The following is a 13,851-nucleotide window of genomic DNA, read 5'->3' on the forward strand; positions in this document are numbered from 1 at the left end:
TTAGTGGATTCCTTCTTGGTGCAGTCGTCACTTTCCTCATTTCTTTAGGCTTCTTTGTACTCCATGAAAGTGCTACATCCACTGATATATGTCGTCATTTCTGAGGCTACTTTTTGGTTGCAGTTCCAGTTGTTTTGTTTTCACTAAACAATTGTGTGGTGCAGACTATTCTGTCTTTTGCCATCGTCATAGTTAGACTATGTGAGTGAGTTTTCTTGGTTTTTTTTGTTCTATTTTCCACTCTCATACTTTTTTTCCTTAAATGTTTAAATAATTTAGCAATCGAACTCATAGCCCTGATCTTTAGCTTGGATGTTATTAATTGCAACATTTAAAGCTTGTGGTTTTTTCCCTCCTTTCTAGAGAAAGATTTCAATGGAACACCAGGCTGACTGAATGTTTGTCTTCATAGTCGGGTGACAGATACATGCCAAGAGCACAGGAGTGACTGCTTCCTGGTCTGAGTAATTTGTGAATGGAACTATGTTTCTGTAGTAAACCAAAAGCAGCATAGCAAAGGTATGTAAAAATGGTGAAGTGTATTTGTTCCTTGATTTGTATGTGTATGGTAATCTGCATAACATTAAATAGATATGACAATTTAGCTGTAAATACTATCTCATGAAATTATTATTATTAGTCATGATTAGTAGTGGTAGTAATACAAAGTAGCAAATTTTAATGTTTGTTGGGTTTCTTATAATAGGTGTTCTAGTCTGTGATGCTTGATGGCATGAGCTGTCCAACCTCCTGTCAGCTGAACTCAAGCAATAGTTTGACCAGAACATTAAGCTAACACGAATAAACTGCTTAAAGAACAGGTTGAATTTCATGAAGGTGTAGTAGTACCCTGTTCCATACCTCAGCCCCTTGGAGCCTCCTTGGACCTTCCTGGAGCAGCTGTCAGTCACTGGTCACTGGGAGCACTTCCCCACACCACCCCCTGGCGCCCCTGACCCTGACCCAGAGTGGCTGGCACACTGGCAGCACTGCCCACACCAAACCCCAGAGACTGAGAGTGGCCAGTGGGCCAGGAGTCCTGCCGGGGGCAGTGGCCACAAGGGGCCAGAGCAGATAAAACCATGCAGCCATCACATGGTCACAGCCCTGCCATCTCCTGGACTCCTGGTAGCTGGATCTGGGGTGGTAGCTATAATTTTATGTCTTCTATTCTTGATATTTGAGTAACTTAAAGCTAGGTAGGTTGGATTTTGCTAAGGTTGTGTGGGTTAGCATGTGCAGTCAATGGTTTGTGGAATGCTCTGTTTTGGTTGAATGTTGCCCTTTATACCTTTGCCAAGTTTCCATATTTTCTAAAGTTTGCAAGTAAAAGTGACTCCCGAAAAACTTGTGCAGTGTCTTCTCCTGTGCTGTACTAGACAAATTTACCTTTAGTAGGTAGTGAATCCGTTTGCTTGGGTAAAACACTGACCATCTGTTAAATCATTTGACTCGGGTAAAACTTGGACCATCTATCTGCAAGGTCGTGCTGTGAGCACAGGCTGGCCTGCAGGCAGAGCTGCTGCAAAAAGTTGAGATCTTTGCAAACCTCCGAGGTCCAGGGACTATGCTGGACTTGCTACAAGCGTTGCGGGAATCCCAGCTTGCACTGAACTCATTGCACCACACTGAACGGAGCTAAGCTCTCTGCACTGAAGCTGTCTGCACACTTGAGCCACCTGCGTGTAGACGTGGGCCAAGCTACTGTTGCTGGAGTCTTGAACCCCTGGAGAGTTACTAACAGAAAGTTGTTACACTTTCCCGCCTTACCAGAGCCAGCCTGCCTGGATACCGGAAGTTTAACCAATCGGTATCGTGGAAAGGTCTGCCCGGAGCTGAGCTGGCCAGTAAGCACCCCCAGAGGGTATTTAAGAGAGCACGCAGAGATGGCCAGGGGCACTCCAGTGTAAGCCCAGCGTCCTGTGCTGACTGCTGGCCCCACTCCTCACTGACCCGCGTGCCTCCATCCTGCTGGTCCTGCCTTCCTGCACCCCACCTGCCTGTGTCTCCTTTTTGCCTTGATCCGTTCCTGCTTTTCCTCAGTTGCTGACAACTGCTTTGGCTGAGGAGCCTGTGTGCTGCTCCTCTCCTGCCACTGGCTGCCGATGCCTCGCCTGACAGCCTGCAGACACCGTGTTATTTATTGATTTGTAGAGGAAATTTACATGTATGTCCTCTGCATGGAGAAAATTGTTATCCTTCCTTAGAATAACAGCATTTTGTTTACTGTGATGGCATTACACTGCCTGATGTGTAAGAAACAGCACAAGAGTAATGCTTTGAGTCTAAATTTTCTTTTACTCTACTTCTTTGTGTTCTACATGTTACTTTTCTGTGCTTTTGTCAACCACAATTAATACAGTTTCTTTTTGGATGGGCAGCTCACTTTATTCATACCTGTATTGATGCTGCTGATCACACTATGTTACGTACTTTTTACTACCTGATCTTCAACTCCATTGCTAACCAGAAACAATTATAGCAAATAATCCAGTCTAATGTACCAAGGAAAACATAATTAAGGTTGATTTAACTATTAATCAACAAATTCAGCTTGATTAGAATTATGAAGCTGTGTTTCTTTTGTTCTTATGCAACAACTTCATAGTAAGCTTAAATTACCCAGATTTCAGTTCTGAAAAAAATATTTGTTGCAATGTTTGCTATAATCTTAATATTTATCAAAGTAAATAATTTGGTATGTCTGTTATCACCTGTGGGTGTGTTTTTATCTAGAAGACTGAAACCTGCAATATTTCATTAATTTTTTAGTACTCATGAGTAAGAGAAAAGAAGAAAGTATTCCGAAGCCTGGATCCCAAAAAAGGCCAAGACAAGAACACACAAATGTATATAGTGATGAAGAAGAAAATTTTGAGTCATCAGCTGATAGTGGTGCCTCTTCACAGTTGGTAAGTTGCTTAAAAAGTCGTAAAGACAGAAGAAAAGGTTGTGCTTGTTGAAATAAATGTCTTGGATGTAGGCTTCAATAGAACAAATATAAAAGAAACTAGAGGTACTGTCTGATGAGGACTTTTGTATGAGTCCAGTTGATTCTTATTTGAGGTCATCTGGTTGTCACAATTGATCATAAAATAATAATATTCTGGTTGTACAGAATGAATACTACTGAAATCAAGTAATCAAATAATGGAATGTTGATGGAACCATGGTATGTTTTATGTTTGTAGTAACAGCATAGAAAATATTTAGAAAGCAAATTATTTACTAAAAGAAGCACAAAATATTTGTTTGTTTTGCATAGCTGACACTTTCAAATGTGTAAAAAAAATTTAGTGTTTGAAATGCAAATTTTGATGGAAATGAAACTTGAAAACAGGAATATTTTTTCCTGCTTTTCTGTTAATAGTTGAATTCTAATTTGATGAAGGATTTTTGATAAATAATTTCCGAGATTGAAAATACTGTTTTGTGAATTATACTGTCATGTATATTTAGACTGGACATTAGGCAACATTTCAGACACTGGACCAGACTTCTGTGGTGGGTTGGCCCTGGCTAGACACGAGGTGTGCACCAAAGCTGCTCTCCTCACCCATACAGGGGAGAGAAAATACAGCAAAGGGCTCATGGTTGAGATAAGGGCAGGGAGAGATCGTAAAAGACATTCCATTTGGGGAAATTAACTGAATTTATTAACAATCAAATCAGGCAGGATTTGAGAGATAATGAGAAACAAACCCAAATCTTAAAACACCTTCCCTCCACCCCTCCCTTTTTTCTGGGCTCAGCTTTACTCCCGATTTTCTATCCCTCCTCTCCCCAGGCAGCACAGGGGGATGGAGGAATGGGGGCCGTGGTCAGTTCTTCACACATTGTCTCAGCTGCTCCTTTCTCCTCAGGAGAGGACCCCTCTGACTTTTTCCCCTGCGCCAGCATGGATCCCTTCCATAGGATGCAGTCCTTCAGGAACAGGCTGATCCAGCATGGGTCCCTCTGCTGGGTCACAAGTCCTGCCAGCAAACTTGCTCCAGTCTGGGCTCCTCTCCCCATAGGGCTGCAGATCCTGCCAGGAGCCTGCTCTCCAGCGTAGGCTTCCCAGTTACCTTTGGGAATCCACCTGCTCCAGCATGGTGTCTGCAGGGCTGTTTCTGTCATATCTTCTTACTTCTCTGGCTAAAATTGTTGCAAATGCAGTTTCTCGTTCTTGACTCTTACCTCAGAGGTGCTACCGCCGTGGCTGATGGGCCCAGCCTTGGCCAGCAAACGGGTCCAGCTGGCTGGCATTGGCTCTGTTGGACATGGGGAATCCCATGTAGCCCTGTAGCCTCCTGCCCCCTGCTACGAAATCCTGCTATCCAAACCCAGTACAGATTCCTAGAGGAGTGGTCAGTGCTGCAAGTCTGCCAGTATTTCAGAGGTATTTGGACAATGCCCTAAATAGCATTTGTTAACTTGGTCAGCCAACTCTGTAGGATCTGTCATCTTACGTTGTATTAATTATAAGCTAGTAATGGGTAGAATTGGAAGTTAGTATGAGTAAGCAGTCAGCTTTGGTAACTATTTTCATTATGCTTATAATATATAAACTGTATCTCATTAAAATGCATATGTAACTCTAGTTTTCCTTGTTCATTCTTTAGTCTGCCAGTGAAGTTGGGATAATTGAAAGTATCCAGCTGAAGAACTTCATGTGCCATTCAAACCTGGGGCCTTTTCAGTTTGGATCAAATATCAATTTCATTGTTGGAAGCAATGGAAGTAAGTATTAATTGCACATTATCTTTGTCAAAGAACACTTTTGTTAATAATTTAGAAGACTTAATTTTTATTTGAAAAGGAATTGTTTCCCATCCTGTAGGCATGGACAAGAATTCGCTTTTCAACTTGGGAGCCACATATCTATCCCAGTAGTTCAAGGCTGATGAAAGAGTTAGGTCTTAAATTTGGATATTTTTGCAGAATATAATGTGAATATAAATATTTTCATAGCTAAATAATACGTAGATTTATATTTGAACTAAATGTACTTGTATGTTTATTATTAAATACACAGTAATTTTCCAAGTGCCTGCAGGCAAGGCCCTTTGCTGGAATTGGAGGAGCCTCAGAGATTGTACTGGAGGGGTTGGAGTAGCTGCTAATAGTTGCTCAGTGTAAACAAGGTGTGAAACACATTCAGTCATATCCTACTTCCTGATGGTTTCAACTTCCCAATGATACTCAGAATTTTCATAATTTTCCAATCCTGTTGTAATTAGCCGGAGAAAAAGGCGAAGGTTCGTCCCCCGTAGGCTGACTCCGAGGAGGGAAGGTGAGAGGTGTAATGGTGAAGAGTCGCCGCTGGGTGGCCCCAGAGGCCCAGGCATGAAGGTGGTACTGAGTGAATGGACCAGGCGAGGCCAACAACCAGCAGCTCTGCTGTGTCAGATAGGCCAGTATTACAAAGCACTGCAAAATGATAACCTTAGCCCAGGCCCCAAAGGAGATAAACACCAAAACGGAAAACACATCCTGCAGGGAAGGTGTTGCATAACACAGCTCTTGAGAACTGACTCAGTGACTCAGAGAGCAAATAAAAAAACGTGACCAGCAACTACTAAGCTGAATTCTAATGGATGCTTATATTTATTTTAACACACTCTGGTCATACCTAGCATTATCTAAACCCCTTGAACCCCAGAATGGGCACCACAAAGGACTGTTGTTATTTAATCCCAGTTGGGAACTAAACACCATGCAGCTGCTTGCTCATTCCCCCATGTTCCCCAGTGGGATGGGGAGGAGACTCTCAAAAAGATCAAACCTATGATTTGAGATCAGGACAGTTTAATGATTGAAATAAAATAAAATACAATAATAATTGTAATGAAGAGCAAAAAGAAAGAGAATAATACCCAAGAGAAACAAGTCATGCACAATACAGTTCCTCACGACCAGCCCATCCCTGAGCAGCAATCAGCAGCTCAGGGCCAGTATCTCCCAATTAATGCTCTGGGCATGGCATTCTATTGTATGGAATATCCCTTTGGCCAGTTTGGGTCTGCTCCTTGCCATTTTCCCTGCTGTCTGCTTGTGCTCCTCCTAGCAGAGCATGAGACTCTGAAAAGTCCTTGACCTTGGGTAAACACTATTTATCTGCAGCCAAAACATCAGTGTATTGCCAGCATTATTGTCATACTGAACCTTAAACACAGCACTGTATCAATTACTAGGAAGAAAAGGAATTCTATCCTAGCAAAATCGGGACAGTATGTCACACAGAAAACTATTATAGGCAAGGGAAGAGATCCCTATTTTTACAAGCTTACTTCCTGTGGAGATAGAATTAAAAAAAAGTTGTGAAAGAGAGCTTGAAACCATTCAGATAGTGAGATAAATGATAATATATGTTTGATTTCTTTTGTTGTATACATTGTTTTAATATGTTTTAAAGGAAGGGGAGATTCCTTCCTCCTAACAACTTTGGCCAGCATTTATTTTTAGAGAGAACCTTAGAAATGGCACATACTTCCCTAGTATTGGTTTATATGTTTGCTCAATAAGGACAGAATTTGGGCTTCTAATGGATGAATATATAACCAGTCAAACAAAACATCTGTAATATGGATGAACTGGAGAAGAAGTTACAAGAACTTTTTTTTAAAAGAAGTTTAATGCTTCTATTTCAGGTGGGAAAAGTTCTATATTAACTGCTCTTATTGTTGGACTTGGTGGAAAAGCCACTGCAACTAATAGAGGTTCATCATTAAAAATGTTTATTAGAGATGGAGAGACGTAAGTACTACTTCTTTAGTTTTAGAATTGCATACCTTGTTTAGTCATTCAGGCTAGCTGATGAGTTTTGTTCACCTTCAGTTTCTGCATCTTCTTACTGGTTCTATCAGGCCTGTGTAAAAAGCCCAACACTGAAGACACTATATTTAAACAAACTCCCCCAAAAAACTACAAACAAAAAACATCAGAAGTTTAACCAGTATACCATTATTTCTGAGTGTTGCGGTTTCCAAACCAGCTGGAAATTAAACTCCAAACAGCTGCTCTCTCTCCTGGCCCTCTCTGGTGAGAGAAGGACAAAGGCAGATTATGGGTTGGGATAACAATTTACTGAAAAAAGCCAGCAGTGAGATAAGGAAAACAAAAGGCAACAGCAACAATGCTAATGACGGTGTATAAAAGAGGGTGATGGCGTGCAAAAAATGCTCACTGAGTCTGACTCGACCTGACTGCACCACAGCCCAAGCCTCATGGCTGCTGAGACAAAGAAGAAAATGGTTGATGAAAACATCTGTGTACCCCCACCCAAGCCCAGGAAAAAAAAAACAATGCAGAGAAAAAAATCATCTGCAGCCTCACTCTCCCCAAGCCAGAGACAACAAAAAACAATGATGGACAAACCTCCCCAGTAGTTCCTTGTCGTGTTCCCCTTTTCTTCCGCCCACAGCCACCTCCCACACTGAGGACATGGGTGACATGGAATAACAACCCAGCTCCCCTCATGGCAACTGTGGAAAAAGTAACTCTGGCCTGGCTAAAACTGGGATCACTAGGATCACTTGCTAGCATAGTGATTTGTTCTCTGCATTGCCCTGTTGTCATGTATTACTTCCACTATGTAACTGAATATCCTACAGAATAATTGAGTTCATTAGAAAAAAATCCTAGGTAACTAAGTTACTGTTTGGCAAGCAGCAAGGTTAATTATTTTGCAGTTTTTCTGCTGACATGATTGAATATACAATATAAAAACCTTGACTTACAGGGGAATATTTAAGCGTGCAGGAAGTGGATTCATGTCTGCCGTAAGAGTAGGGGTAACATGTTCAGGGGAATTGATAAAAAAAATAGGATGTTTAGGAGATTATATAAAGCTGTAATTCAGAGTACCAGGCTTTTCCTTTCAGAGATGCTTAAATTATTGGAAGTACCTTCCTTATATGTGTTAACTTAATGTTTCAGCACTTGAGAAACAGAATATAGGAATTCAGAAGTGAAACCACCTCTCATCTTTTCTGGAAGAATGCCTTAAGCATACTGGTATAAATTACTTTGATTAGGCTGTAGAAGCCAAGCACCTGTTTTCTACAGAAGCCAGTTTGAAAACAGGAGAAAAACCAAAGAGCAACTTGAATCTGCAAACTAAAAATAGGGCCACTCAGACAGCAAGGGAAGGTGAGGGAAGTCTCCTCTCACAACTATTTACTTTGGGCTCCTGGTTTAGCTGAAGGTGTTGGGATGAAGAAGGTGCAAACGGTCAGTGTGTGGCAGCCTTTCTGGATCTGTGCCTGATGCTGTTCTGTCTCAAACAACATAAATCTATGCTGTTCAGATTGGTACTATGACTGCCTTGCAGTTGGAACCTGTAGGAGACATGACAATTTGTATGTAAAATTAGAATGTTCTGAGGTTTTTTGTTAGATTTGAAATCAATTTCTTTGGTCTTTTTTATTACTTCTGGTTTTTTTTAGTTCTGCAGATATTTCCATAACTTTGCGAAACCAAGGCAGAGATGCATTTAGACCAGAATCATATGGTAACTCTATTATTGTGAATCAGCACATCAATCAGGATGGAAGCAGAAGTTACAAACTGAAAAACAAATCTGGTTTGTCAAATTTGCTTTGTTCTCAGTCTTAAAAGTTCTTTAAATGTTTTCATTGCTTTAAATGAAGTAAGTAAAGGATGATGTTTCTCATTGCATAGAATCATTCAAAGGTGATGACAATGTCCATTTTTTGTGTCTTTACATCAGACTAAGAATATTTTAGGATGTCAAAACTTTATGTATTTATGATATGTATTATGTGGTATGTCAGGTTTTGCATTATGTATCTTTTTACAAAAATCTGCTTCTATGAGGAGCGTAAAAATAGTTTTTAGTCTTTTTGAAGTTCTGTTGACTTTGATGATTTACCTGAATTCTGTCACAGAGGCTTATGAGGAAAAGAGGGACTTTGCAAAAGCAAATATATTGGAAAAAAAGCCATAAAAACAATCAGTGTTTCTCATTTAGGACCAAATCTGTGTTACAAGAAGACTAATCTCACTTTTTACTTTGCTACATTGAACAGAAGACTGGGGCATTATATATCTGTTTACTTTGCACCCATTGGTATTTTTCCTTTCATTTTTTTCCATTAGGGAACATAGTTTCTACAAAGAAAGAGGAACTCCTAAGAATACTGGATCATTTTAATATACAGGTAGTTGTGTTTAAATTCTGTGCAATTTAAGACATCAGCATGTGATATAAATCTTCAATTAAAAAGCAGTGTTTTCTCATTTCCTTAAATGAGAGAGGTTTACCCTTTCCATGTTATTTCAAGATCAAATGCATCAGCAAAAGAAAAGTTGAAATTTATACCTCATACAATGCAGAATAAGATTTGGTCCCAGGCAGATAAGTATTTGCTATTATCTGTGAGCCAGGAGTCATGTATCCTGTTGATGAAGGTCCTAGCATAGGTTTCTTTTGCATCTGGAGGGATTTTTTTTGCTGATTATTTTGGTTTTTCCTGTGGAACAAATTTAAGTGTGTTTTTGCTGATTAAAATCAGGTATTGCACATGAAGTTTAAAATATTCAACATACTTATAATTTCAAATAACATAAACTTCTGTTAGTATGTATTGGGGTTTTTTTATGGAAACTTCTGTAAGAATATATGGGTCAATTTATTGCATTTAGTGAGAAATACAACATTGGACAATATTTCTAGTGATGATCTTGTTAAATAAATGGAATTTACAGGCGCTGTCTTTATAAAAGTCATCCTCCTGGAAGCAATTCCTTAGTTGTCCTTGCTGTAGTTCTATTTTGTACTTGATGGAATTGGATTTCTAAGTTTTCTGTTGTTGCTGGTTTTGTTTATTCTGTTTTGTTTTGGTTTTTTTTAAAGAGGTGAAAGGATTCAAAATCTTAATTTCTGAATCTTAGTTTATTACTGAATTGTAGTACATGGAACAGGGAGATGGTTTGCTCACTTTCATGGATTTGCATTTACATGATAACTGTTCCATTCAAAATAAAATGAAAGTGATTCATTTTTGCAGGTAGATAATCCTGTGTCTATTTTAACCCAAGAGATGAGTAAGCAGTTTTTACAGACTAAAAGTGAAAGTGACAAGTATAAGGTAAGAAAAATAATTGAACACTTTGATTAAACATTAAAACATTGATTTCAAAATTTTAGGGGTGGCATTTAGAGGAAAAAAATTATCAGATTTCCTTAATTTTAATAATCTGTTCTGGGTTAACTCAGGTAAGCAGCTAAATACCACATGATCACTCACTCACTTCCCTTCTGTGCTTTCCTCCAGCTCGGAGTGGGGTAAGAGGAAAAGAAAAGTAAACGGAATTAGAGGGATGAGAAAAAATTATTTTAAAAACGGAAGAGAAAGCTGAAAGGAGAAAGAAAATAAAAAAACCCGAAAGGTGCTAAGGCAGTCACTCACTGTGTCCAGTTGGTAGACCAATGCCTGACCAGTTCCCAAGCAGTAGATCCTGAATCCCTCTAAACCCTCTCTTATCCGTTTGTTTTGCTGACCGTGGCTCTGCTGGCTTGGCCTGGGATAAAGTTAATTTTCTTCATTGCAGCTAGTACAGGATGACGTTGTGGATTTGTACTGAAAACAGCACTGATAACATGGAGATGTTTTTGTTACTGCTGTTTTTGTGAATGCTGAGCAGCGCTTACAGAGTCAAGGCTTCTTCTGCTCCTCACCCCACCCCACCAGCTGGCAGAGGCTGGCAGTGCACAGGTTGTAGGGAGGGGACACAGCCAGGACAGCTGTCCCCGGCTGACCCCAGGGGTATCCCAGACCGTATGGCATCATGCTCAGCCTATACTGGGGCAAGAAGAAAGACTTAGAAGATGTTTGGAGTGATGCATACATCTTCCCAAATCAGTGTTAGGCAAGACAGATCCCTGTTTTCCAGGGGATGCCTGAACACCTGCCTACTCATGGGAAGTGATGAATGAATTCCTTGTTTCCTTTGTTTGCATGTGTAGCTTTTGCTTTAATAAATCATTTTAATCTCAACTCAGGAGTCTTCTGGCTTTTACTTTTCTGATTCTCCCCCCTATCACACCAGGGGGAAGTGAGGGAGCAGCTGTGGGGGGCGGAGTTGCTCCGTGGGGCTAAACGATGACAACGAAGTTTTATGGGGTGACTTATCTGTTTGGTTCTTGGGGTTATATGCCTGATGTATCCCTTCCCAACTTCTTGCACACCTTCCTGGTCCATGGGAGCGTAGTGTGAGACACAGAAGGGCTTGATGCAAGAGTTAAAATATTAGCATGTTGTCAGTATTTGGATCACACATCTGAAATACAGCGCTGTAACAGTTGCTATGAAGAAACCAACTCCACCTTGGCCAGAGCCAGTACACTGATTGTAGCAGTCATCCACTGGCACAAACAATTTCTGAAGTGTCTTCTCTTTGAAGAGATTGATGAATTTAAATTTTAGGACACTGCTGAGTTAGTTCATTACTCAGAAATACCCCTGTTGCAAATGAGTGTTTTAGGTAGCTCAAAGAACCACCAGCACAGATATCAGCAAAAGCAGGTTTACTGTTAAGGTGCAATAAAGTTCATTGTCAAGGCTCACTCTTCTGCTTACCTCAGTGGTTAAAGCACACTAAATCGGACTGAAACCTGTAATCAATCAAGCTAAAACAAAACCTAAAATGATCTACATGGAGGCTGGTGATGGGAAATGAGTAAGGATAAAAAGGAGTAAGGGAGACCCATCCATTAAGTCACAAGCTTCAGAGTGGACCCCCTTGCCCAGCTTAGCCCCAGGCATGATCAACATTTTAGGCCTAAAAGTTTTGACAGCATCTAACAGCACTTAATGAATAGCCTGATTTAAACAATTTAACAAAAATTATTACAGAATTTACTGTAGCACAATGGTAACCCACTTACAGGCCTAATTTATTTAAGAGTCTAAGACAGTGACACTCATAATAGGTTTGCTAGAGCATATTCACACTTTGACACCCACAGACCTAAAATGAGTATGTACAGGGTGTATCCTTGTGAAAAATCCCCCTCCAGTTCAGGAAGTACTCACATTGGATGCCTTTATCTTTTCAACAGTTGAAGGGTTGATCCTTGAGGACTAGGGCTATGAGCCCAGGCTCTGTTGTCAGCTTTTGGCATCACTCTTCCAAGTAAATTTGAGAGCTCACTGGCTCACAGAGGTGTCCCACTCAGAGGGAGATGCTGGTCATGCCCCTAAGATCCAGGAGAGATCAAAGGGTCTTAGGACTGCAGTTTATAAGGCTGCAAGAGAGTGGGCTTTAGTCATAGTAATGTTTCATCCTAACTGCAATTTAACTTTCTTTGAAAGTTCAGTAACAAAAATGTTACTCAGGCAAGAAAAATAAGTCTGCAAGGCAGTTTGTTAAAAATGGGAGCTTGTCAGTGTATGTTCCTGGGAGCAGACAGTGTTTCTGATGAGCTTATGAGAAACTGCGGCCATGGTGCTGTTTGTCAAGGCCGAGGCCTAATGAGCATTTCTGATACCACAGTGCGGCCTGAGAAGGGGATGGAAGTTGTACCACTGCAACCCCACCAGTTACTTTGGGTATCATTCAGTGTGCAGAGAGGTTGGGATGAACTGTCTTTCTGTGGTAATTACTTAAAGTTTGCTTAGACAAGGTGCTGAATCTGACATCTGCATCTTTTTATTCCTTTTTAGTTTTTTATGAAGGCAACTCAGCTGGAACAAATGAAAGAAGATTATTCATGTATTGTGAAAACTCAAGAAAATACACGTATTCAGCTAGAACAAGGAGGAGAGGTATGTAAAACTTAAAGTAATTAATGGATCTGAGCACTGGAAGAACTACAGGAGTTAAGCTGCATAGTTTTGGTTTGATTAGGTCTTAGTGACGTTAAATTTTAAAAAAGTCCAAATCTTTCCAAGATTTCATATTACATCACAGCTTTTTGCACCTATGATTGAACCTCTCCATTTCTTTTTTAAGCGTCTAGAAGAACTTAAGCAGCTTTATTTAGAAAAAAGGGAACTTTACAAAAGCATTGCATTTGTGAATGACATGCGAAATCATCTTGAAGATCTGAAACACCAGATGGCGTGGGCAGTGGTAAATGTCTTGCTAAAATATCTTTGTTCATATGAAATGTACTTAATTTCTAGTCTGTTGCAGACATTCTCATACTTGCTAATATAGGTTTCTCTTTAGGTGAGTGAGATGGAAAAGGAAATGGAGCCAATCAAAGAAGGCATCAAAGCTGAAGAAGCAAATACAGACTTTATTCGGAAGGTAGAAGAATGGAAGGTACATTTATGATTTAAACCAACTGTCGCTCTAGTTTTAATCACTCCCTGACTTAGTGATCTGTCATATAGGTTTTCTTGGGTATCATTGCCTGTAGAAAAGAGCAGTGATGTCAGGAGGCCTCTGGAAGTCTTAGTAGGACTTCTGTAGGTAGCAATAAAGAAGAATTTTGTCAAATATACAGATTCACATATGAAATACATATTTTTACAGGGAAACTTTAGATACCATTATTGTGAATTTAGAATCATAGAATGGTTTGGATTGGAAGGGACCTTAAAGATTACCTAGTTTCAACTTCCCTGCTGTGGACAGGGACAACTCCCACTAGATCAGGTTCCTCAAAGCCCCATCCAGTCTGGCATTGAACACTGCCAGGGATGGGGCATCCACAGCTTCTCTGGGCACTCTGTGCCAGTGCGTCACCCCCTTCACAGTAAAGAATTCATTCCATATATCTGACCTAAATTTCCCCTCTTTCAATTTGAACCCATACTCTCTGTCCTGTCAGTACAGATGAGGAAGGGTCCCTCTCTGGCTTCCTTGTAGGCTTAGATGCTGGAAGGCTGCTGTGAG

At 40.3% G+C, this 13,851-nt stretch overlaps 1 protein-coding gene across 3 annotated transcripts in view; it reads left to right on the plus strand.

Annotated features, from left to right (window-relative positions):
- Positions 1 to 13,851, plus strand: part of SMC6 (structural maintenance of chromosomes 6) — a 39,924-nt gene that overhangs the window by 2,844 nt on the left and 23,229 nt on the right. For all 3 annotated transcript variants that reach the window (XM_071548308.1, XM_071548310.1, XM_071548311.1), the window contains exons 2-11: positions 364 to 519; positions 2,773 to 2,912; positions 4,605 to 4,722; positions 6,633 to 6,738; positions 8,430 to 8,566; positions 9,103 to 9,164; positions 10,014 to 10,094; positions 12,672 to 12,773; positions 12,961 to 13,080; positions 13,180 to 13,275. In XM_071548308.1, the coding sequence (XP_071404409.1) occupies positions 2,778 to 2,912; positions 4,605 to 4,722; positions 6,633 to 6,738; positions 8,430 to 8,566; positions 9,103 to 9,164; positions 10,014 to 10,094; positions 12,672 to 12,773; positions 12,961 to 13,080; positions 13,180 to 13,275 (957 nt within the window). In that variant the 5' untranslated portion in view covers positions 364 to 519; positions 2,773 to 2,777. The remainder of the gene's footprint in view (positions 1 to 363; positions 520 to 2,772; positions 2,913 to 4,604; positions 4,723 to 6,632; positions 6,739 to 8,429; positions 8,567 to 9,102; positions 9,165 to 10,013; positions 10,095 to 12,671; positions 12,774 to 12,960; positions 13,081 to 13,179; positions 13,276 to 13,851) is intronic.

The sequence above is a fragment of the Pithys albifrons genome, chromosome 2, assembly GCF_047495875.1.
Source record: "Pithys albifrons albifrons isolate INPA30051 chromosome 2, PitAlb_v1, whole genome shotgun sequence".
Lineage (NCBI taxonomy): Eukaryota > Metazoa > Chordata > Aves > Passeriformes > Thamnophilidae > Pithys > Pithys albifrons.